This window comes from Bemisia tabaci, chromosome 10 (genome assembly GCF_918797505.1).
Source record: "Bemisia tabaci chromosome 10, PGI_BMITA_v3".
NCBI lineage: Eukaryota > Metazoa > Arthropoda > Insecta > Hemiptera > Aleyrodidae > Bemisia > Bemisia tabaci.
The window spans coordinates 33,270,403-33,295,456 of NC_092802.1; the positions used below are offsets into that span (position 1 = coordinate 33,270,403).

General features: G+C 34.5%; 4 protein-coding genes across 10 annotated transcripts in view; 3 read left to right on the forward strand and 1 right to left on the reverse strand.

The window, feature by feature from the left end:
• Positions 1 to 2,371, forward strand: part of Glut1 (Glucose transporter 1) — a 204,750-nt gene extending 202,379 nt beyond the window's left edge. For all 4 annotated transcript variants that reach the window (XM_072304974.1, XM_072304977.1, XM_019052167.2 and 1 more), the window contains one exon: positions 335 to 2,371. In XM_072304974.1, the coding sequence (XP_072161075.1) occupies positions 335 to 449 (115 nt within the window). In that variant the 3' untranslated portion in view covers positions 450 to 2,371. The remainder of the gene's footprint in view (positions 1 to 334) is intronic.
• A 142-nt stretch (positions 2,372 to 2,513) lies between these two features.
• Positions 2,514 to 20,062, forward strand: LOC140225594 (uncharacterized). 2 transcript variants are annotated; one of them, XM_072304978.1, is made up of 5 exons: positions 2,514 to 3,642; positions 7,080 to 7,160; positions 8,281 to 8,385; positions 11,008 to 11,238; positions 12,286 to 20,062. In XM_072304978.1, exons 1-4 carry the CDS (start codon positions 3,408 to 3,410, stop codon positions 11,103 to 11,105), a joined length of 519 nt encoding a protein of 172 aa, XP_072161079.1. In that variant the 5' UTR covers positions 2,514 to 3,407; the 3' UTR covers positions 11,106 to 11,238; positions 12,286 to 20,062. The 2 variants fall into 2 exon arrangements, with proteins under 2 accessions (XP_072161079.1, XP_072161080.1); XM_072304979.1 differs by lacking the exon at positions 8,281 to 8,385.
• A 167-nt stretch (positions 20,063 to 20,229) lies between these two features.
• On the reverse strand, positions 20,230 to 24,413 carry Polr1F (RNA polymerase I subunit F). Its single transcript, XM_019052219.2, has 4 exons — positions 24,076 to 24,413; positions 23,265 to 23,413; positions 21,928 to 22,132; positions 20,230 to 20,435 (listed from the first exon to the last, which is right to left on the reverse strand). Exons 1-4 carry the CDS (start codon positions 24,285 to 24,287, stop codon positions 20,363 to 20,365), a joined length of 639 nt encoding a protein of 212 aa, XP_018907764.2. The 5' UTR covers positions 24,288 to 24,413; the 3' UTR covers positions 20,230 to 20,362.
• Positions 24,414 to 24,529: 116 nt separating this feature from the next.
• Positions 24,530 to 25,054, forward strand: part of trio (trio Rho guanine nucleotide exchange factor) — a 441,213-nt gene continuing 440,688 nt past the window's right edge. For all 3 annotated transcript variants that reach the window (XM_019052145.2, XM_072304973.1, XM_019052154.2), the window contains exon 1: positions 24,530 to 24,780. The gene's annotated coding sequence lies outside the window, so the exon portion shown is untranslated. The remainder of the gene's footprint in view (positions 24,781 to 25,054) is intronic.

Consider the following 25,054-nt stretch of genomic DNA (forward strand, 5'->3'; position numbering starts at 1 on the left):
GATAGTAGACTCTATGGGTGAGTCCTGTAGTCTTGATCTCCTAAAATGCTTGTCGCTGCATCTCGTTGTATTTACTACCTTTCTTAAAAAACCGTGTCTTTCCAGGCTGTGTCGCTTTTTTCCTCGCTGTTACTTACTTTTTCAACTACATTATTTTATCATTGGCATATTGAAGTATACATCATCATTTTTTAATGTCCACCTAAACCATGTCTCCTACCAGTATAATTTCTTAAATTTTCTTCAGTTATTTTTATTTTTTATTCTTTTCAGTTATGAGTTTTTTCTTCTTATCTTTTAATTTTGGTTTTTTGCTTTTAAAAATTCTTTACAGTAAACCCGGTGACACTCCGCCCACACGAGGGCAGCCCCAAGCAAATCCTGCGTTTGAGGAGACACCTCTAAATACAACCAAAGCTTTTACTGGTTCAACATCAACGTATATGTAGATGATTTCAACTCCATCCCTCTGGCTGCGAAGCCTCAAAAGTTCACTCTAAAATGAATTCCTTTTAATTCTCTGACATTAAGTATTATTCCTATTTAGTGGAAGTCTTTCTCCTGTACACTACTGAATTCCAAATGAGACTCATGTTAATTTCTGCTAACTTTTGGTGCTAATACACCAGTGTACAGAGGTTCTAAAAGCACAGGAACTAATATCATATTGAATCAAATATTTATTATATGTGGGAGGGGACAAACATGCTCATCAATTGTTGTACCATCCGGGCCTTATCATACTTAAAAAAAAACCTAAAAGTTGGGAAATTTAAAAATTATTCTATCGTAGAAAACACAGAGTATATTGATTGAAATATGTGGTACAAAGAGTCTTTTTCCATGTTTAGAATTTAAATATTGGTTAGTAATGTAGTAATGATCGTACTTTCTGCAAGTATAACTTAATAATAGTATAAATTGAATAGGTATTTGAATCAACATTTTGAGTAAGTATTAGTCATGATCAAAATTAAAATAGATCAAAAAAAGTTAACAGTATTGATCTCTCTCCCGGAGTTATATCGCCGTTTTAATTTGTTTTCATTTAATTCTCAGTTTTTGCACCTTCAAGTCTGTTTTTGTTTTATTAATTTTTTACTCCATCACATTTTTGTTATCCTTTATTTGCCAGAAAAGAACAACCCATTTTTGTGTGCCAGTTTTTACGCTTACTTTAATTTCCATGTGTTCGTGCTTTTGTTTTTTAAGGAATTTTTATTAGTTATTTTCAGCACTACATTACCAGCATCACTTAAAATGTTTAAATTATCACATTAGGTTTAGATGGTTCATTTTCAAGTCAATAGAAGTTAATATTTTAGTGCAACTATGTACCTTCATAGCATCTTGTATGCAAAATAAGAAAAAAGCGTTCAAAGCAAAGGAAAACATAATAAGTGTGTTACTTCGTTTCTGGTGGCTTTGTTCTGATACGAAGCACATATTTAAATTTGAAGTTTTCGAAATTTCCCATCGTACTATATTTTTCAAAAGAAAAAATCAAGCAGGTAACATGATTTTCTCAAGACTTATGATTTTCATTTTCTCAGTGAAGTAGAGTGTGTGAAAACTCTAAGCAATGAAGTAGAGATTTTCTTAAAAGGAAAAAATGAAAAATGTCGGAATACTGCTGCTATGGTGCTTTTTTTTTCAAAATTTATATTTGTGTAAGCTGAAAAATCCTGAATATAATCCTGCAAAATGTCGCAATAATTTTACATACAAAATCTTACATTATTTTATGATTAATTAAGTAGTTAAAATGCTCAACAGAGTTTTTATTTAGACTTATGTTAACTTCAATGGAGTAGTACGTTTTCTCTTCAAGATCATGTGTAAAAAACGTTTCACAACCACAAAAAGTTTGGAAATTACCTCCGAAGTGAGATATTAACAAATATTTTGAAGACAGATCGAATGGAAGTTAGATTCTACAGATAATCTCTTTTGTAAATTTGCCATTCCCTTAATGTTAAATGTAAACACCGATATCTTGCTTACATCTTTCTGACATCTGTTGTTGTAAAATTTTGAAGAGATTACATGTTACCTCACGATTTTCGTTTGAAATGAATGTCTGTAAGGATGACAATAAGATCAAAAAAATGCTTTTAAGTCATTTCTAAAAGAGAGTTAAAATAACCAACATCACTCTTGAACATCCTCATTCTTCTAAGCATTCGTGATAAACAACCCTCCTAGTATTAGCTCTCTAAGGATTAACTATTGCACAATCTTACGTTTGTTATTTTTGTTTTAAGTCAATTTTGTTGCACTCAACGAACATATCCATCCCATTGCCTGGTGGCTATGATTTTGTTTTATATTTTCCACTTTTCGTTGCAAATAAATATGCGTTCTTTTGTAACATCAGAATTTTAGTGATTTGCTGCCATCGCTAGAGGCATTGCCTCTGATCTTTTGTCTGTCTTTCAATTTCAAGTAGATATGACCATATTTGAAAGGAGAGTAAATGTAGGGAAATCCATCCAAGTGATGGATTTAACTTAGTCTTTTTTTCTGATCAGCTTCACCACATTAAATTTTTACATTGAAAAGAAGAGTATCTTCTTCTATAGGTACTATAGGTATACTTATATTTTCTTCTATATTTTATTTAGTAAAAACTTTATTTTTACCCTAAAAGAAATAGCACATTACATGCTTGAAATGATTATCTTTTTTAAAGATGCATTTCTCCACCCTCTTTAGGAGCAAATTCCAAAAATATCAAAATGATGGAAAATTTCAACCAAAATTGGTACGTAGCAGTCCAAAATTGGCTTGCCCTGGTTCATTGCACTGCTATTGCAACTATCAAATCGAATTAGATAAATCTGCATTTGCATTGTGTCTTATCCAAATAATCAAAAGTTTAGGGTACCATGATGAAAAAAAAAAAATGCACGATTTAAAGAAATAAAAACAGTATTTGACCTCAAAAAAAAATACCACATTTTATTGGTACAGCAATCAGTTCTGGTATCAAATGTAAGCGTTGAAAGTCGAATCCTGTTTTTGTTTCTTTGAATTTTGCAATTTATTCACTACAAATAACTCCTTAGATCTTCTCTGCCATTATTTTTCTGACTACTAAATTAGAAAACATCAAGATTTTGTGCCCAATTGATGCAATGCGATATGTTGCACATCATTTCAACCACAACCATAGCCAGGGACGAGTCTTTTTAGACAGATTTTGCTAGTTTTTGCTTATCTTTAAGACTTGACAATTACCATCTAATTGAGGAGCTTTTTAAAATAAAGGCCCATCGAAAAAATCCTGTTTTAGAAAAATTAAGTTTAAGTGCCCATAATTACTTTCTGGCCAATGATGGTGAGTCACATTGGAGCTTTGAGTCCAATATCTGATGTAAGTCACCATCAATGGCCAGGAAGTAATTATGGAAACTTTAAGTGCATTTTTCCCAAATGCAATTTTTCGGAATGGGTCCTTTTTCCAGAAAGCTCCTCAATTCTTTAACTTGTTCAGGCCAAAGAGAAAAAGTCTTGGATGGGCTGTACTAATACATCATTGCATAATTTGCAGAAGTTTGTTGAACTGCGTTGATCAACGACTGCCGCCCTCCGAAAGAGCAGCCTTGATGGTGGCAGAGGAGAAACCTCTTCCAGATACTTGTAAGCTCTCTTTGCCTCAATCAGTAGTTGTTGATGTTGTTTAATTTGTGAGAACTGCACGCACTTTGGTCCTCTTTCCTGGCTTTCATCAGTTTGAGCATCAATTGGACGTATTTCTGTCAAACAGAACTATAAGTACATTATGACTTGAGCCCTGTTATACATATATTCTTATGGGTCTCAGGGCTCGTGTCTTAATCCACATAGTTCTATTCGGCAGAAATATGTCCAATTCTTCCACAAAACATGGTGTCTAGGAATGGCAAAAACCGAGATTTATCAGTGAATGAAAAATTTCAGGGAAAAATTAGGGAATCTGTTCCAAAAACCACGGAGCTCCTCTTCTACCGCTTAGAGACCATTATAAAATGTGTGTTATTGAACCTAAGCCGCCATTAGGTATTCACCTCTTGAATTTTCATTTTGAAACTTTTTTCACAATTTTTTTTTTCAAGTTATCATCATTGAATTTACAATGCCATTTTCGGATTCACCCTCTTGCACCATTGCCCTTCAATACCTGTAAACTACGTTTTTAAATAATGGAATTCAAGTGGAATCATCGACCAAAAACTGATGTTCTGTTTTATCTATACTGAAGTACACAAAGTAAAAAAAAACTTCAACATCCTGTTATACTGAAGTAGCTTTATATTTTTATGGTTAAAAGTTAATGGTCACATTGTTTGACTGCCGGAATTTGTTAAATACTTGCTGCTAAACCTCTTCAACTTGCAGTTCTCTGGGTTTTGAGGCATTATAACCCTTCCTTATACCTTATAATGTGTAGAATCATATTTGAATGTCTCCACCAATCTTGTACTTTAATGAATTTCTGTCACGCTGAGGAAGAACGCTGTGTGAACCTTTCAACTTTTCCAAATTTCCTTTGATGAAACACAAATTTTCAGGAAAAATTGTGAATATTTTTCGTCAAATTTCTATGAAAATTTCCATGAAAATATTATCTAAAGTGTCTGAAAATTGCAAGTAGAAATATTCATTACTTTTCTCAAAAATTAATATTTACTGAGGGAAGATGTGGTAAAAGTTCACTCGGCGCTTTTCCTTGGCACGGCAGTACCGGAATGAAAGCAAAATCCAAATTGCTCACTATTATCGATGAGTTAGTAAACTGCCAGTTTCTGCAAGGTATCCTTAGTCACACTCGAGATGATCATTTTCACATTGTTTTATCTATCCTGTAGAGAGTAAATGGTGTGCAGAAAAGCATCTTAAACCGACCTAAGTTTTTTATTTTCTCGTTATTTATTTAAACTCTTGATTTCAACCCAATATTTGATCTTTTAAAAAAACATTACATAAGTCTATGATAATTCTTTGTCTATTTTAAAATGAGCATCTCGAATTGGATTAAAATTAGCCCCTATGTACGACTCAATTTTCAAGCTACATTTTTTGCCCCAGTGCATGCAGTTCTCTGTGCCTTTTTTTATTGCTCTAAATGTACATGTAATTGAAAGTCTGCCATACATATTTTCTCTCTAGTTCTTGTAGAATCAGAATGCTGACATAATTTCATCCTTGAATTTCCCTGTAGAATGGCCAAAATTTTTTTGTTGCCTGTTTGAAGAGTTGATACCATATTTTCAAGTTATTTCTCGATTTCTAATCTTTATTTGGTGTCGGTTGAATTTTAGTCTCTCAGTCTTATGAAGCTGAAATATGTATACTTATATTTCCTTTATTGAAGGTTATCAATTTTGCATACACAATTTTTGTTTTAGTTCTCTTTACAAACACCAAGCAGAAGTAGAAGGTTGATTCAAAAAGTGAGTTCCACTACTTCATATTCTCAGGACTGAAAAAGATTAATAACATTGGTTCAGAAGAGCATATCAGACACATTCTCTGTTTTAAACAAGCTTGTTTAAATGTTAAAAATATATTTGTTAAGAAAATTTTTATCGAATTGATTTATCCTTTTCAGTTTGGCAGGTATGAAATAGCAGAACTAACTTTTTGTATGACCCTCGTACATTAATTCAAAATCCATTTGCTGAAAAATTAATTTTAGCATTGTGAAAACATACTGCAACAATATTGAGCAAAAATATTTGAAACAATATACGCACAATGGTTCAAAAACAAATTTGCTTCAGATAATGATGCAAAAAAATGTTTTGCAATGGATTTCCTGTGTAAATCCTACCATAAAATTGCGTCTCATTTCCATTCCTTCGATGAAGATGCTGTGTTTCTAAGTGCCAACTTCTTCCCATTCATGTTTTATAGTCCTTTTGTTTCGTTTTGTTTTAAACTCTTACATGCATGGTAGCAATCAAAAAATAAAACTTGTAAAAAGAGCTGTGATATTGCATGTCAGGAAGACATTTCAGTAAATAGGTATGGAAAGATATTTTTGATTGAACGCCTGAAGTAGGGAAATGAACTTCTCATTTCAACGTATTTTAAACTAGGGACCTATTTCCTTTAGTTGGCAAATAAACTGGATACCTTGTTTAAAATCAAATATTGCTGTAGAGTTGAGAAAAATTTGTCCCTTCATCTTCCGACCTTCTTGCGAGCACTCAACAGTGACTTAGATGATTATTTCTTCATTTTTATATATGTACTTCAACCAATCGAGTTTAGCCAATAAGACTCTTTGCGTAGTCATTTTTAATGCTTCACACACTTCCATTGTAACAGTACAAAATATCAGTGGAAATGAATGATCACCCTGCGGTTTAACAACAGCTGAATAGAGAAAACATTAATTTTAAACTACTACATGGAAAGTTTGTCTTTAAACCAGAATGTTTGCCAATTAAGGGAATAAATTATGATTTGGTATGGTACATACTTTTTTTCTTGGTTGAATCATTTTAGCTTTGACCTCTTAGAACATTTTTTTGGGAATTACACATCTTTTAAATCACGAAGAGCATATTTTTGAGTGGATTGAACCTATCTATTGCCTTAAGGGACAGGTAGGAGGCCACAGATGTGGAAGGAACCAAAGATGTCACTGAGAAACTGACTATTTTTAGTCCTATCTACCTCTGGAGAGATACCTTTCACCCAAATTCTGGTCATAAAATCTTTTCACTTTTAATTTAAACTCCTTGTAAAATGCAAAGTCAGTTTTTGTGAATGTAAACAATTTTTTGGCAGAAGATTGCTCAAAAAATCACCTAATTTTGAATAGAGATGAATTTTTAAAGGAGTCCTAAGCCCCATGCCAACAGCTTAGCCTCGTCCAATTGCCAAAAATGTGCTCTTATTTTACTCATTCATTTCTTTAAAAAACTTCATGTCTTCAAGTCTCTCTTGAATGGCTTCTGTAAAATTAGATACATACGATCCCAATGTCTCTCCCAAGTAACTATTACGTATAATTTTTGGCTAATACTCTGAGTCACAGAAACATCTCTTATAGAAACTGATCTCTTCTTTTGAACTTTGCATGGCAGTGATGAACCAGTGTGAAAGACAGGCTCTTTTAAGTAAAAACACAATAAGAAGGCATTCTGCGTATGCGTGTTTATCTACAGGTAATTTTTAACGTAAATAATGGAATCATTTGAGTGCTATCACTATTTTCACTCTTTTCACTGCCTTTTAATTACAAAGTTGCTGAGTAAACAAATTGATCAAACTCTTTCTTCTTTCTTTGATTCACGTAGTCTTGAGATTAAAAGTACTGTAAAACTATCTGCTTTTCACCCATGTGCTACACAAAGTTAAGTTATAGGCTTGGGAACAAATAATAAAATAAAAGTGCTTTACCTGCTCCGTTCAGTAATGGTTCCACGGACAGTTTTATTTTATGCTTCGAGTTTAGCCAATCAATGCTTTAAAAGTTTTGCTTTCTATAGAAGTAAATGGAAAAAGTGCAGCAAATCTACTTTCTTTAAAAATAATAATTATCTTCTTCCCTAATGTCTTTCTTCCCTTTTTCCATCGCTACTTAATATTTTTTTACTCCAGTTTCTTTCCATGTTCTGTCTACTAATTGACATTTGAACAATTGAGTCGATACTTTTCTGAAGGGTCCAAATGACAAAATGTAAGTTTCGAGAAAAACTGGAAAAACTGTGCCATTCAGCACGCTCTTAATCTTTTGAGCCCCAAAGACGTATCTATGTGTCTGAGAAGTATCTGCCTACCTTTGTGAAGTGCTGGAACTGGGCTCAAAATACTAAGCGCATGCTGAATGACACCCTTTTTTCCATCTTCCATGAAACTTGGATTTTAGAGGTGGAGAAAAAATATCGGTTCAATTGTCATTTTTTTAAATAACCTTATCTGTAGAGAAAAGAATATCCTTAACCTGACACGAGGGTGTTCTTTTTTCTCCGTACCTCGATTCAGTCCAGTTTACTAAAAGTTTTTTCTTCGAAATTTATGAGTGTTCCTAATTTTTGCTAACAGCTAATGCCATTGGGGTGTAGTTTTCCTTTTTGGAAATCGTAAACTCAGAATTAAAGTCTTGTAGTCTGCAGTTGGAAAAAGGGCATACCGCATAGTGCTTCGGTTCTTAATAATTATTCAATGTTTTGTTTATGTATGTTATTTTGTTCTGCTTCTTCTTTTAATTTTAAGTAGATGATCTTAAATTTTTACTCCATTCGGATGACATGAGAAAGTAAAAATTGATTGTAATTTTTTAAGCGTCGTCTTCTTCTTCTTCCGTGCTCCCAGCATCCCTTTATGATGCTGACGGCACGATGTCACCTCCTGTTAACCCTGGCAGCAGAAACCAAATGCAATACGGTGGTTAGTATTACCTTCCATCACCCTTCTTTAGTTACTTTCTTTCATAGACCCTTTCAGCTGAAGATTAAAAAATTAACTCCAAAACTAAAAATTGAACTACCCTAATAGCAATGTCCTTTTCAAACATTTCTCAAAAACTATTAAAAAAAATCTTAAAATATCACTGTAGCTTTTAAACATTTTTTCAAACATTTTTATTGTTGAAAAACTATAGTTGATATTTTAGGAATTTTTATAACACTTTTTTACTTGAATTTTACCGCTCGTAAATTTTACTCAAAAAAAAAGCAAAAAAGGGTTACCTAAAATGAACATTTAAACAGTGTTTTTAAGAGTTGTCTTTTTGAAATGAAAGAGTTGTTTAAGATTCGTTGCTACTAGGATGGAGTAAGTGATAAGAAATAAAATGTAGGCAAATAGTAGAATTAAATGTCGGCAAAAAAGTTAAAATTATGATGAAAATTATCATCGCAAAGTTAGCAGAAGATTTTTATTCTGCAAGTAAGGCTATCTTTGCCATGAAGAATGTTCAACTCGTGCTTTTGTGCCATTTACATAGGTATCTATCTATATTGATAGATTGAAATTGGTTGCGAAATGGAAATCTATATTGATAGATTGAAATTGGTTGCGAAATGGAAACAGTACTTTCGACTTTATTTTAAGATTTTTGAATATTATTTTCAGCACCAACATTTCAAATTGATTGTTCCACAGACTGAAATTTCAATCTTTCCAAAATAATCTACCAAATGGACAAAATTTGTAATATATTGATCGTACCCAGAATCCACCTTGACTCATTCAATGAAAGCTAGATTTGGACCACGTTGAGCAGACAGGAACCAAGCCTCATCAGCTTTTGCCAAATTTGATTGGGCAATTTAATTTTTTACATGAATACGCGGTTGTACAGATTTTTGTGCAAATTTCAGTGAATTTTTTGCATAGTGCAAAGCAAATTCCTAAAAATTTTCAAAGGAATCTGCACGATCGTTCTCTTTGAAAAAAAATCAATTGTCCAGTTAAATTTGACAATAAATGATGTGACTTGGTTCCTTTTTGCTAAGTGCGGTCCATTTTTGGTATTGTATAGAGAGTCGGGTCATCGGATAATAAAAAAAATGTGTTACATTCAAACCTGGGCCCCACTTGATCAAGAGTCATTAGTGCTTTTTATAATATCCTTTGCAACTGATGGGGATGCAATTGATGCAACTTTTGCCTTTGAAATTGTATGATTTAAAAATCTGAGGGGATGCAGTCTTTCTGAGGATTTGACAAGAGGTAAATTTTTTTATCCATTTCCAAAGAAACCTCTCTCCCTAACTATGCATAGCCCTTTGTAGTTCCCTCTCTTACATCGGTAAATACTACATACCTCCCTGCATCGTAAGTTTTCCATGGATTTACAAAGGAACAAAATCCTCTCATGGAAACAAAATAAGGACGTCAAAATTCACGTTTATGATTAGTTAGAAGCTGAGCTTTCTCCATTCTTAATTACGTTTTACCATAATTCAACTCAGAATATGGAACATCTGAGTGCTGTATTTCTTGCATTTTTTAATTCAAGCTGTAATTGAGTAGTATTTGGTTTTATGAGTTTATTGTTACCTTAACTTTTTACTTGTACTCCAAATGACTTATCTTCTAAAATTCATTTTCATTTCTGATTGTGTACTTACATATTCATTGTACTGATAAATTTCTGTTGCATTGAAGCAGTTCTAAACGACGAACGACGCTTCTCATCACTGTGTATTTTCAATTATCTAAAGTAGATTCTATCATTTCCAGTCTTCGAAAGTGAATTGAACTATGAGGAAGTGTTGAGAAACCAACCTAATGTCGATAGAAAAACTCCTTATTCCTATTAAAAATGTTTAAACTCGATGTGTACACAATGTGGATAAGACTGGTTGGTTTGACTTTGCCCGAAAAAGATAGACAAAATTGTGAAATACTGCCGAAGAGCAACTTCTGGTTGGCAAAATTTTCCTTTCTACAATGGAGATGTTGCATATGTAAAGAATTTGCGATTTGACTATTAATTCTTATGTAAAAGTTCGCAAGAAACACTATGGTGCCACTGGTTTCCTCTGAAATCAACTCCTGAGCTCAAAAAAAGCTCTCAAGTTGAGGCCATAATGGAGGGGATATCCCACGCTATCCTGAGAGTCCACCTCTACATCAAGACAAACTCTCCATGCAAAGATAGGGAGCAAATACATTGACAGGGCTACCGCTTTCTTTGGGGACTCTAAAACTGAAAACATGGCATCACTGCTAATGTATTTGCTCCCCATCTTTGCTTGAAGAGTTTGTCTTGATGTAGAAGTGGACTCTCAAGATAGCGTGGAATATTCCCTCCATTTTGGCCTCAACTGGAGAGCTTTTTTTACGCTTGGGAGTTGATTTCAGAGAAAACCAGTCGCACCATCGTGTTTCTCGCCAACTTTTACATAAGAATCAATAGTCAAATCGCAAATTCCTCACATATGCGACATCTCCATTGACGTTTAAGAACAAAACGCCTCGAAGCTTGAGCTAACAAAAAAAATCAACTTTGGACCACTGATTTTTGACATCCTGACTAACAAGTTGCTTGGCTCTTTTCAGCTGCATCGGAACACTGCGTGCGGGATCTATCACAACCATCGAGGCCTCCACCCCCCCTTCCTCCTCCCAGAAGTTTTCTGCCCAATAGCGCCGTTTGACAGTGGGAGAAACCTCCCCCTTCCCACTCTTCCCATCATAGTGAGAGCGACTGCATAGCTACTGTGTTTGATGCACATAGCTGTCCAGAGCGTCAATTGCTCGGTTTGCCACCCGACTGTCACCGAAGAGAAAGTAAGTCAAAATATCTTCTCTCCTTTCAACTCTGCTCCTTTATTTGTTTCATAAGAGGGGAATCTCTATGTTCAAAAGATTTCCTAAAGTAGATGTTGAAAAAGTTTAGGTCTTGTAGGATGATAATGGACCTCTTGACAAGGTACAGGGTGTCTAGTTTTTTTTTTTTTTTCCATTTTGAGAAATCCTGATTTCAAATCCTGGTCAAATCCTGAAATTTTGCTGGGCAAAATTAAAATTTCTGCATAAGCATATGCGAAAGCAGTCTGATTGGACGGCCAACTTTTCTCGAATCCTGATTTTCCGACCGATTTTTCTCCATATCCCTGATGAAATCAGGAAAATCCTGATGCTAGACACCCTGATATGATCTAAGGCATTATTCAACTCGTTTTCTTTTCAAAATTGCACAATGATAACGAATCACACAACAGGAAGTCTAAAAATCAACTTCTTTTAATTCCAATTAAAATTGGTTACATGGCAAAAGTACGAATGACTTCATCAGTATAATATAACTTCTACCTTATTCAATTTAAAACTTAAAATTTATAATTCATAAAAATTTGCTGGTATACAGTTCAAAAGTTGATTTCCAAACTTCCAGTTGTATGAATCGTTTTTCAGTAAATTTTTGCGGAGAAAACAAATGACGTTTATTTTTAGTTCAGACCTTGTGCAGAGGCTCATTGTAAAGAGTGCCAAATTTCTGGGGTCCCTGGCTTTGGCGATAAGGCTAGAATAGTTATCTTTACCTACAGGGGGGTGGTTTTTTCAATCGCAAGAGGCATGTACCTGCCTAGCAAGAAATTGAATATCCCTGAATGTTGACCTCAACAGTGTCCAACCAAGTTGACCAAACCATCACAAGTTGAATCAAGAGTCCATGAAAAAAAAGAGAAAACTGGACGCCTTTGTTATTTTTACCTTGAAAGAAGAAAAAAAACATTAAAAATGAGAACTTTACTTTAAAAAAAATTACTATCAGAAACGATTTCTATCTAGGAACAATTACTTAAAAATGTACTTTAAATAATCTGTTGACAGGTTTCGGGTCGGTAAGTCCGATTTATGATTTCCGAAGGGGGAGCGTTTTCGAGAGTCAAGCTCAGCGTCTAGCAGAACCAACTTACAAAGAACGAACTGCAGAGTCTCACGTTTGTATATACTAGGAAATTAATTGAATCTCTGTAAAATACGTTGCTCACTTAATATTGTTATGCCATCAGCTGCCAAATCTGTTTTATCTTGTTTTAAAAATGTATAATTTTAATCCTTCGCCCTATTGTGATCTCAATACCATTTGATGTGGCCAACTTTGATTTTCCAAGTGAAAAAAAATCACTATGGGATGGTCTCGTAATTTTTTGAAAAATGGCCACCCAGGTCAATTGCCCAGACTCAAAATCTACTTAGAGCAGACTTTTAGATAGGAATTCTTTCTATTCTCCCTCCTATGTATGACGAGGTATCACAATGAATCTGAAGAAAGAGATGGTTTATTAGCCACTGTGCATCGAATTCAGTGTTGTTTCCAAAATCTTTGCGGCGGACAGAAAAAGCTCACCTATTTGAGCACAATCCCCTCTCTAAGAATAGTATTTTTAAGAACAAATCAGCACAGCGAAGCCTCCTGGCTCTTTGCTCCCAGTTTTGAAATTGTTTTGAGACCTACAGTTAAGCATGCAGTCAGGGTGGGCAAGTAAAAAGTACGATCCGAACTGAATAGAACCCTTTTACAATGAAAAACAAACCATCTCTGTCTGAATGACTTATGCGTCTAACCACAACTGTTTGTAGTAATCTGCACATCATTACCATTGGTTTGACATGCGCTATAAAAGCTGATAATTTTGTTAATTTATTTTTTTACTGATTTTACTGAGGGCCTCCTCCGATCTTTGTTTTTTTTTCCTTGTTCCATTCAAGAAATAAAGAAAATTCATGGGCTTCAAAAGTTATGAAAAGGTTGATTCTAAAAATAAACCTAAAGCGTCAACAGTTCTATTCTTTTAAATCTTCGATATCCTTCTTACTTTCACTACCCAGGTAGAATGTTGTAAAGCAAAAAATCTGACACGTGTGTACAATGATGCGATCTTTAAGTAGACAAGATTGCACGGAATGGGTCACCGTTCTGAAAGAAAGGATGAATTTTTTTCTTTTTTTAATGATGGTTTTTCACTTAATTTTGCAAGTGCAATATTTAACATAGAACATTTGGAAGTATCAAAGTGTATCTGATTATAAAATATTTTTCCCCCATTTGTATCAGGAGGTTCCAAGTGACAAAGCCAGTTCGTCATTTTATCAATTAAAACTGCCCTCATCTCTGAAAATGAAAATCCTTAGTTTTTTCACATCAGGCAATAATAATTTCTTAGAAAAAGAGTTTGACTGGTAATTTCATTTCAGACCTGTGAGCCAAAACCCTTTAGAATAGAGAGTAGAGTAGAATAGGAGATTTTTTTCCTGCCTGAATTAATAAACCTAATTAAGCGTGTTTAAAGATCATTTAAAATTAATTCTGATTGGTTGGCAGTTAAATACTAAAAATGATTGGAGGTATTTATGCTAAAAAGAACTATGTGCATGTAACGTGGTTCCTTGTCCAAGTGACGGCCTCAAGTTTCCTAAGGCATGACCGTTTCATCAAATTATTCTCATTCCTTAGCAAGTGAGAAGACAGAACTGTAATGTGTTGTATTTTTTCTTCGTTCTATTTTTTAACCTTATGCAAAAAGTTTCATTCCTTATTTTTCGCTACTCCTCTTTTGTGCGCACTCCTCTTTTGGATACTAGAATAAAGTTCCTCTCTAAACAGGAAAAAATTGAAAAATAGTAACTTTTTGTACATAAACTGTGGGAGAAAAGGCTAAAAGTAACAAATTGAAACCTGAGATGATTCAACGAAATTACGCAGGCAGTCATTTTTGATCAGAAAACAAAAACAAAAATAATAACGTAAAATAATCTGATAAAAACTCTGTGTGACCAGGCTGTGAATATTTTAGGTTTTACAATGTTGTTTTCAGCTTTTTTTCCTTCGTTTATTATGTTGTATTTTGTCACAGGTTTCTGATAAAACTTTGTCTCTCAACAGTTTCATGATACCTGTGACTTCTTTTCTTGTGATTACTTATCAGCGTTTAACTGCCTTTTCTAGAATACCTTACGTACTCAAAAGCTCCTTTTTTAAAAGAACCTGGTCAATTCACAATGACAGCGCTTTGAAATTTAACTTTCAGTCATTTTAGAATACCTTACGTACTCAAAAGCTCTTTTTTAAAAGAACCTGGTCAATTTACGATGACAGCGCTTTGAAATTTAACTTTCAGTCATTTTATGAAGTAAAACCAATTATTCTTCTGTGCTTTTCAAAATTCATTGAAATTCAGTTTTAATAATGATATTGATTGATTAATTGGGTCTTTTGAAGTATCACTTCAGATTTGGACGTAATATAACAATACCGATAAATAATTAATTTGAGGTTTTGCTAATCGCGGACATTCTTATGAAAGATTTCCACTTAAATTCATAAACATAACTGACACATTTTGGAGGAAAAAATTAAACCAACAAACAAATTATGATAATCATAGCTCTGCTGCTGAAGTTATGAAGAGAAAGAAAAAAAAAACTGCATCCTCATCTCTTTTATTCAAATATTTTATCATTTTAACTGATGATGAACTACAACACATCTATTGCATCTTACGCTTTCTGTTGATTAATCTCTGGCCAAATAATTTCAATGACAGGAATTTTTCTTTTTAAATACATACATCCTAAATGAACATGTACTTAATATTAACTTTTGTTTGCATTTAAAATAACAAATTTTTTGCTCCAAATTTTTTTAAGAAACTCAGGAAAAATTGACAGGGGAGAAGACTATCTCCAAGCTGAGAAAGGAAGTCTGGAATCGTCCATCCATGGATGAGAATTGATCAAAATTTCTTACAACTTATTTATACGGATTTGTAGTTGATTACACTACTGTTGCTGATCTGGTTGGAAAATTATTGTTAAGTCGGTTGTGTTATTCTGAGAATGGTATATAAGTAAGTACGAAGCTTCTAGCAAAAATTTAGAGCTCTTTTCCTGCCAAGAGGTTAAAGGTTGTTGTTAGATTCTAAACTCAAAAAGGACGATGCTAGGCAGTTCCCAAGTGTAAGGGGACAGTACCACGAAAAAAAAAAATTAAAATTAAAAGACGAAATGGATTGACATAATTAGAATTTTTATTGTTGCACAAGTTTTGAAAAATGTGTTTTTTCTTGAAATATAAATCCAAAGAACTCATCTTCTGTTTAATACGGGTACAATATTCATCCTCAATCAATGAATACAGTATGAATAACTTAATAAAATGGAGTAGCTGATCTAATTGATTAATTGCATAACAAGTGACAGACTCCTTCATTGTTAATCTAATAGGAGTGGATAATTGAATTGTTGTTGGTCAGGAAGGAGGAGTCTTAAGAGCTTATCGATAATCCAACCCGAAAATATGAGTAAGAAATCAAGCAATACATCAGCGCAATCGCTTTACTCTATTTCACCTTAGTCTTGTCTCATCCAATATAAGGCAACTCTCCCAAGTTGCAGTACTGCTTATCCTCCATTTAAATTCATAATGAATAATCGACTCTCAGTGAGACAGTCTGCCTGAACGAATATCAATTGTGTTGTATAGAGGGTGATTTAAGAGTTCCACCCCACCCTTTAAGCCTCGGACTTTAAACTTGGCCCTTTCAGAGGGATCTTTCTAATATTTTGGAGGGTCTTAAAAGTAGTGTTCTATAACCCAGAAGGACTCACAAAATGTTGAGTTTTTATTTCAATTTATTTTCTTTTTTTTTTTCAAGTTACAAAGGTAATGTTTGGTGTTGGCAGCGCAGGACCCCCTGGACAACCCTGTAAATTTAAATGGACAATCCCCAATATTGCAAATTTGCAAGAATTGCGGTTGTGTCTAATTGATCAACAAAAAATTTCATCGATCAGCCTGTAGATCTGAAAAATTACGCCCGTTTCTTCTTGAATTAACATGCCAAAGAATTGATAAAAATAAAGGAGAAAAAAATACAACCATTGCCTTATATTTTGTTGTATCAGCGGAACTGGCATTGGAAACCATTTGATAGTTTTTGATCATTCTCAAAATAGCTACATGATGATTACTTTGATTTGAATTTTAATTGAAAAACCAACTAAAATCAAATCAACAGAGAATCTGAAATTTTTAATGCACGTATTACGTTCCTCAAGGTTCCTTTTGTCGGTTACCAGATTGCATATCTTTTAGGTGCTTTAGAGAGATTATTTTCAGCAACAGAAACATTTGTCACTTACGATCAATTTTTCAGGTTGACAAAAACTTCTCTGGAGACTATACAAGTAAATCAACAAATTGAATAAAATTTTAAATTTAATTCGTTTTATTAATTTTTCAGGTTTTACTCATCTATTTTTTACTAAAGATCAATGAAGTAAAAGAGTTTTTAATTTTTTGTTCCTTAAAAACAAAGAAGAGGTGCCTATTCTTGGGAAATCTCAATGAAAGAATTTAAAAAAATAATGATGAGATAAACAAATAATTCTAAATGTAAATAAGTACTTTATCCTGATAGTAAATTACTGTAGTTATATTTTTCACTAGTCATAACTGTAGAGCATGTTGTTGAAAATTTGTACAGTCTTCGAACGATTTCATTTTGACACTTTCAATTCATTGAACCGATCAAAATTTGAGACTGTCTCCTTAGAATTCTTTCGGCCTTCCTGCTGTACTCAACACTCACTTGCTACTTCTTCCTTTTTTTTCATCGCAAAGTCTCCAAGAAAAAAGAGCCCATTTGCAGATCCTCTACACAAACTACAAACAATTATTCAGAGATTCGTGAAATTTCTTATCCTTTGTAGTGTTCTCTGTTTAAAAACTAATTCTCTCTATGTTGACCTACTTTTAAATACTTTTTTAGATTGATCTAATAAGCTTTTCTGTTAGCGAATCTTTTCAGCAGTAAATGATGTTCTAAAATATCCAGGACTTCTCAGGCAAACGTTTTTCACATTCAGCTAACTTAAGAAATTTAAAAAAATAGGTGCTCCTGAAAATTCCTCCCTCACCAATGATCAATGCCTTTAAAATGTCTTTTTTCTTGAAATATAATTAGACAAAACTTGAATGCAAATAATGAAAACTACATTATTTGGGAATTAATCAAAGACAAGCGCAAACAGGGTAAGCCGTATCCCTCTTAGCTGCACAAAAATGAGGCTGTCCATCAATTTTGAACAAGTTCATAAAGTTTTAAACAGGGAAAAGAGGTCTCAAGTTTGATGCTTTCATAAGACTTAGTTTTTCACGACTATTCTCACGTTCAAAATATTTTTTCTAGACTTTGAATTTTTGACAAGAGAAAAGTTGCGACTAAAAAAAACTACTCTCAACTCATTTTTCTTTCAAAATACAGCTTTGTGCAACTCCAGTAAACTCAATTTATAGTCCAGGCGCCTGGTAAGTCTACCTGGAATTTTGGGTACACAGCGATTTTTTTGGCCAACTTTATGTTTTTTGGGTCGCTGAATCCGAATCTGAAGTTTCCGCACGCGTATCTGGTGAGCATTTTCCGCTATTTTGAAAAAATGGCCTAAAAAGGCCTTTTTTTTGCGGTTTTTTTGATATAGCGGCTACGGATGAGGAAAAGTCCCGGATTTAGCTAATGTTTTGAATAGCTGACATAATTTGGAAGAAAATGGTGTATACATATGTTAGGTTTGCTTAAAAATTGAGGAAGATACAGCATCGTGAACATCGCGCCTATTCACGTTTTCGCGGCGCACCCGTCAACGCGCGATCCGGCTCGCCGCGGTCAGCCAAGTTCCGAAGCGTTCTAAAGTTCCGAAATCCGAGGTTCCTCAATTTTTGAGCAAACCTAGCATATTCATATACCATTTTCTTCCAAATTTTGTCAGCTATTCAAAACATTAGCTAAATCCGGGACTTTTCCTCATCCGTAGCCGCTATATCAAAAAAACCGCAAAAAAAGGCCTTTTTAGGCCATTTTTTCAAAATAGCGGAAAATGCTCACCAGATACGCGTGCGGAAACTTCAGATTCGGATTCAGCGACCCAAAAAACATAAAGTAAGCCAAAAAAATCGCTGTGTACCAAAAATTCCAGGTAGCCTCATTTTTAGCTACCAGGCGCCTGGACTATTAGGAAACTAGACAAAGAAGAATTCAAAATTGAGGGTTATGGCCTCAAGGTTTTTAAGTTTGATTGATTCTGTTTAGTTTTTCTCCAGTTCCTAAGAGAGACTCTTAAGGTTTAGGACATAATTATTGAGATTGGACTCCTCCAATCTCACCATCACTGCCAATTAAGCTTGAAAATGTTCAAATAGATACCGAGGCACAACTCTATCCCATTTTCATGTTAAGGAATAAAAGTAATGAGCCCTATCGGAGTACCTTATCGGTTCCTTTACTGAATGGGTATTTAGTGTTTAGCGATTGGGATTCACTAGTGTGAAAAAAATTCCTCCTCCTACAAAAATGAATAAATTCATGATATAAAGATTGCAATAATGATCGCCTGTTACACTAAACGCCAATTAAATGCCAGTATTACTGCTACATTTTGATTATAAAAACGAAGAGCAATTTATTTTTTGGGAGTAAATCCGTCTATTTTGGTCTTAGCTGTTCAAATAATTCATCAGTGAGAAGGAGATCAACAAAAAATTATTATTTTTTTTTAAATTTCATGAGAGATTGGCTCATTGCATCTCAGGCTAAAATACACATGTTCTGATAGAGTAAACTTTAGAAATTTGGACTAACTTACTGCCAGTTAAATTATTTTATAGGCGTAGTTCTGGTGTGAAATGGATGCACCATTTGTTTCTTTTGGTAATCTACCTCTAGAAAAAAAGTTAATATACATATGTCAGCAGAAAAATCTCACCCAATTCTATTTCTATTCAATTTCTGTTGGTAAGTTCTATAATTCACCACTGAAATTTTTCTTATGATGCTTTGAAATTTTTTTTCCATGACTTTGGTACCTTCAACTTAATATTAAACACATAAAGCAAGAAAATATTGATAATGTGGTGCTAATTACAGTAGCTTACCTAAATCCATCTCTTATGTCCGACAAATCGTTGTCTCCCACACGAAGGAGCATATCTCGATTGCGCTGTTACAGTACTTCTTACTTACATTTTACTCATTTACAGGAAAACTGTCCCAGGAATTTTGCAGAAATTTCTGGTTAGTTTCCTTTACCCTCGTAAGAGCAGACTCTGAAATTTTCAGACTAACTTGTGCAATGGTCCTAGCTCCCATGAAAAAATTAAGTGTAAGTAGAAATACTGAAACAACACAGTCAAGATACGTTCCTTCAAGCAGGATACAAGAAATTGAATTCTTTTCAGCTTGCAGTGTCTCTCTTACAGACGAATTTTGATTTTCGTCAATTTACAGGTGCTAAAAATGTATGCTCTTTTTACATTCATATAGAGTGTGTTAAGCTGCAAGATGAATAGTTCCTTCTGGAAGATGTGTCCTATTTGTGTCAAAGTATCACTGTACCACAAAGCAATGCCTTAATGAATTATCATTCTTGCCATTGAATAATCATTGTCTTGTATCAAATATAAAATGAAGAAAGCTGCCATCATTACAAAATTCTGATTTCATCGCACAAATAATTTTTTTTTGTATTGAACAGTGTTAGCTATTTGATTTGTGTATAAACTACTTGAACCAAAGTACATGTACATTAAAGTTTAATATTATTTACTTAATTAATGGATATTTTTATTTATCTTCTGCCTTTCACACTTTTGACATTGAATCATTTACTACAGATGGCCTTAGTCAAAGGTTTCCAGCTATTATACTTCATTATGGTCGCCTTTCTTTGAGTAAGAGCCTTGAAAAAGATTAAGCATTTCAGCTTACTTTTCATTACTTACTGTCTAATTGAGTGTCTCCAGCAAAATTCCTGTGTCCAAAAGGCACTCAGACACAATGAAAGTTAGGGAGGAAACTCGAAATGATACAGTACTGCAAATGCCCTTATATTCATCAGTTACGACTTGACCTCAGTTCGTGACATTTCTTTCCGTAACTTCTCCGGTTATGACTTCTGCGACTCTATCTACATCAGGTTCAATACTGAAAGGAAAAATAGAATAATTGGAAATTTCAAGGGATCAGAATGTACAGGTAAAAAAAGTAATGTAAGGACTGTGAGGGGAAAATGTAGCATTGAAAATGCGACAATAAACAATGCTTGGATTTGAGTAGCATGAGAATTTGAAATGGTAATGGAGGGTCCAACTGCTTTAACTTGTAGCTTGTTTCATTCTCTCATTGTAAAAATAAAGGAATCGAATCAGTAGAGTTGAGAATTAAACAAAGGGAACATACGTGAATTGAATAGAAGCAATGGGTGCAGGGAGGGCTCTTTTTGGTTGCATTTTTTCAGAATTTCCACTAATATTTCATTCATTGTAAGGATAGTGAATGGATTTGGTTGGAAATTTTATTGAATATGATTCATGATTCTTAAGTGTTCAACAGGAGAAATTCTAGAAAAATCACCGATTAAATGCTTTTCTGAGACATACATTTGCAATGGAGGTTCTGAGGCGCAATCACTGAGAAAAATTCTTCTCTCTCCCAGCGCCTTAATTGGATCGCATTTAGCAACAAGGAACCAGAGCAATTACAGTGTTGTAAAAATGCTGTTTCTTTAATTATCTAACACATTTCCCAGGACAGCAAATTTAGTTTGCTTTCCACCAAAAAATCGTCAATTTTAAAGGAAAATAGGTAGTTGTTTAAATTTTAGTACTGTACAATTGTACATATATTGAGTAATTTTAATAGAAAAAAGGAAGTTGAACGATTTTGAAAACACTGTAATCGCGCTGGTTCTTTTTTGCTAAATACAATCCAATAGGCCTATTGCAAACTTCAGCTAGAGCAAAAATAAGAGTTGTTCCCTCCAGATCATGTCTCAAAATTCACGATGAGCGCATCGACAAACTCTGAAATGCGTTCCTAACTTCACGATCTACATAAGAAATTTGCGTTTTTTTAAGATTACCGCTTCAAAAGGGATACTACAGCATAGGTGAACATTTTATTAGAGGAGTCGTTCCATTTAATCCCTGCTCAAAATGGACGATGCTTCTGCACACAAGTTGAGGAGAGCATGAGGTCAATCAAGGCGGATATCTATCAACGCGAGAAAAATGTGAATGTAAACATGCCGATTGTTATCAGTTAGTTAGAATCATCGTCCCGCCACATATGTTTTGGCGGATTGGCGTTGGCTATGTTGAATAATGCGTAGTATCCTTGTGAGCAAGGGTGAGATGGAATGACTCCTCTATCGAAATGTTCACCTGTGCTGTGGTATTGTTTTTGAAGCGGGAAGCTCGAAAAAACGCAAATTTTGTAAGCAAATTGTGGTGTAAGGAGTGCATTTCAGACTCTGCCGATGCGTTCATCGTGATTTTTCAGACACTTTCTAGGAGTGCCAACTCTTATTTTGTTCCAGCAATAGTTTTCAACAGGCCCACTGTAAGTTGTGGTTGTCAGTTCGGCTTGTTGGAAATTTTCTACGTCATCCACAAAAAACACTTTTGATAAAATTTACCTTTCACTCAATAATTTTCCCTGGACGTAAGGAATATCTTCTCGAAGAAGTTTAGCTGTGATTTCGATTTCAACTGTATCACCTAGTTTAACTTTAGAGCCTCCCCATTCCTCGAAAGGTTTTGAGTAGGGCTTCAGAACTGAGACATGGAAAATATTATGAACATGGCACACCATATGTTTCTCTTCAACATGAGAAACTGTTCCTGAAAACATAAAATAAGTATTACAGGTAACTAAAATGAAGTAAACAATGCAAATTTAAACCCCCAAAAAAATGATATCAACCGGTCCTTTGTAACAAATTCAACACTAAATCCAATTTACACTCCAAATTAAAAGATAAAACCCTGGATGACGAGAGATCAGGGATGTTTCAAATAGAATGTCAAAGCTGTGATAAATAGGATCATCAGGTTCAGAGGAAAAATATTATAAAAAAAGGGACAGGACCATAGAGGAAATGCAAAAAACGGAGAAGTTTCTATATTTGCTGTGATAAAGCATTCTTGCCAAGGCCATGGAATCGATTTTATAACTACGCTCGTGAAAAAAGTACCAAAGGGCTGAAACATAAAAATACATAATGCAATAGAAAGGCTCATACATTTTGAAAGTGACAATACTGATAATGCAGTCTTCAAACTGATTCCACAGCAAACTAGAGACAACAATAACGCTGTAAAACAAGGAGGACTAGCGGATCAACTGATTGCTACAGGTCAGTCACTATATCGACCGTGAGAGTACCAGACCACGTACCTATCTTGGTTTGTGACGCTGTAGACTTCCTGTCATAATTTAATTTTTAGATGGATAACTATTCAAAGTTAATTCTTGAAAACTTCCCTGTTTTTTCTTCTTGATACAAAGAAAACTATGTGAAAATTTCAAGAAATTATATTGATTTGTTCTTCAAAAAAATAAAATAGGAGCGGAGATTTTTAAACACCGCAAACGAGATATGTGGTGTAGTAGTTTCACCATCAATATGCCCTGAATATGAAGACCCAAAACGTTTCCGCTCAAAATGAGGTTAATGAGCATTGTAAATTTACAATTAAAATGTAATGCATCAGATGTACTTTCACTGTTTGATGCAGTGGCATGGCAAACTTTCAACGCATCAATTGATGTGCCATTCAAACCTATGAAAATAGATCAGGGCATTTACAACTAACACCATAATAATAGATTCTTCATCATGGTTTCAAATGGGATGCTATCGGTAGACAATTTCTCGTCTCGCCACCGGTTTAATGAGATTTACATAAAAAACACTTGTGCCCCTATAACCTTGGATGACTATTTGTGGAAAAATAAAAATCAGATACCTACCTTCAAGTATACTTCCAATCATAAATGGAAGATAATATACATCGAAAGACACATTGACAGCCATCATACTGTCAAAGAGTGTTCGATCTTGAGCATAAACTGGTGTAAGTATTTTTACATTTTTGTACGCCATGATGAGACCATCAAGCCTGAAATATTTAAAAACAGAGAACATTAGGTTAAAAAAAAGAAAAGAGGACAAAAGACAACTAATCTCAGAAGAGTTGTCAATTGTTTACATTCCGTTCCGGATCATTTGCGTTCACATCATCCGATGGCGATCAAAGATTGACCGCAAGCAGCACCGCCACTGTGCGCAGGTACATAAAATGGTATATTGTACTTGTCAGTCAAAAGGAAACAACCTGACGCCAGTGCTACATTAGTTCATTGAGCACACCCAACCAACTTTCAGGATCTTTGAACATGCATCAAGGCGGATAAAGAATGGTGGTCGCATTTCGTACCCTCTGGACGTCACACGGTATCAGGTACATGGGCCAGCCAAGGCCGGGGTAGCCGGCTCAACCTCGAATTACATGGCAAAAACCGTGCCCTCCTGACGTCACAACGCTTCAAGATAGCACCCAAAATCGAAATGCGAACACCATTCTTTATCCGCCTTGAACATGCATGTCATCAGGTGCTTTCTTCTGAATTAAACAAGGCAGCGGTACATGGCAGTGAATGATTCTGACTCCAAAAAAATCAATCGTTCAATGACAATGTATATCAAACCCCATGCTTTTCCCTGCGGCAGCAGTGCATACTTGATCACAGTTAAATAAACATACGGTAGGGTTAAACTTACTCAATATCATACTGTGGTATAGTTGAATCTAAGTGCGCTTTGAGACCCTCCTTTGGGTTATCAACATATTTATTTTTTAATTGGAAAACACGAATACAATTTCTACAAACTTTTACACCAGAGTTGTCATTGTCAACTAACTGATTTAAATACTTGGCACTGAATTCAAATTTTTGACCCCCAAATTTATTCATGTTTAAAATGGAGCCCATACAAGTATTGATTGAATATAACTTTAAGAAACTAGGAAACTTTTAGATTGGTCTTGGGTGGGAAAAAGTATGGAAAAAGTCCACCAGTGACTGAATATAACCTCCAAACTCAGCACGCCGCTTTGTTTACAGATTTCTGTTGTACTTTCGCGTTGTTTGGTGCTGATTCGGCTAAGAAAAGTTTGACAAGTGCCGCCACCTAGTATCAGAACAAAGAACCCGCGTCGTTTACCAAACTTTTTGTTTTGAAGCGAATGCAAAATGAAAGAGAAGAGCTTTCGTGCGCTTTGCAGTTAGTGACCGATAAACTGCAGGCTTTTCGTGAGCTTTCCGCGTACACTCTGACCGCGTCGTTTCCATCGAGTGTGTGAGTGATAACTTCCCGTTTCTTGTGTTGTGATTAATTCGTTAAATCGGTTTTGTGTGATGTGATAGTGTGTGCATTTTAATTTGGATTACACTCCCCCAGTTCACCCTCCAATTTCATCTAATGGTATGTTTAAAATTGGCTTGCACCAACCTTGTTTGGCTTTAGTAGTTTTAATTGTCAGTTTAGTTGTTTCCGAGGAGTGTCTCATCATCTACAATCCTGATACTATCTCACTAGAAAATGGTCTAGGTATACAGCTTGCGTTAGTTTTGAATCTTTCTTAAATCTGATAAACCTCGGGCTGTTAGGTTGAAGCTCTTCGAGTCGAAAGCTTTGAAGAATGAATCACTAATATCATCATTTAGTTCATAACTTGGGCCTGAATTATTTTTCTGGT

Excerpts from the sequence above, each read along its gene's own strand:
- Polr1F (XM_019052219.2), bottom strand. The coding sequence starts at position 24,287 with ATGGGCTCCATTTTAAACATGAATAAATTTGGGGGTCAAAAATTTGAA. Across the intron at positions 23,414-24,075 it reads ATACCACAGTATGATATTGA|GCTTGATGGTCTCATCATGG; the intron begins GTAAGTTTAACC and ends TAAATATTTCAG. Across the intron at positions 20,436-21,927 it reads GGAAAATTATTGAGTGAAAG|TATTGAACCTGATGTAGATA; the intron begins GTAAATTTTATC and ends TTTTCCTTTCAG.
- LOC140225594 (XM_072304978.1), top strand. The coding sequence starts at position 3,408 with ATGGAAACTTTAAGTGCATTTTTCCCAAATGCAATTTTTCGGAATGGG. Across the intron at positions 3,643-7,079 it reads GAAACCTCTTCCAGATACTT|TGATGAACCAGTGTGAAAGA; the intron begins GTAAGCTCTCTT and ends TTTGCATGGCAG. Across the intron at positions 7,161-8,280 it reads GTATGCGTGTTTATCTACAG|CGTCGTCTTCTTCTTCTTCC; the intron begins GTAATTTTTAAC and ends TAATTTTTTAAG.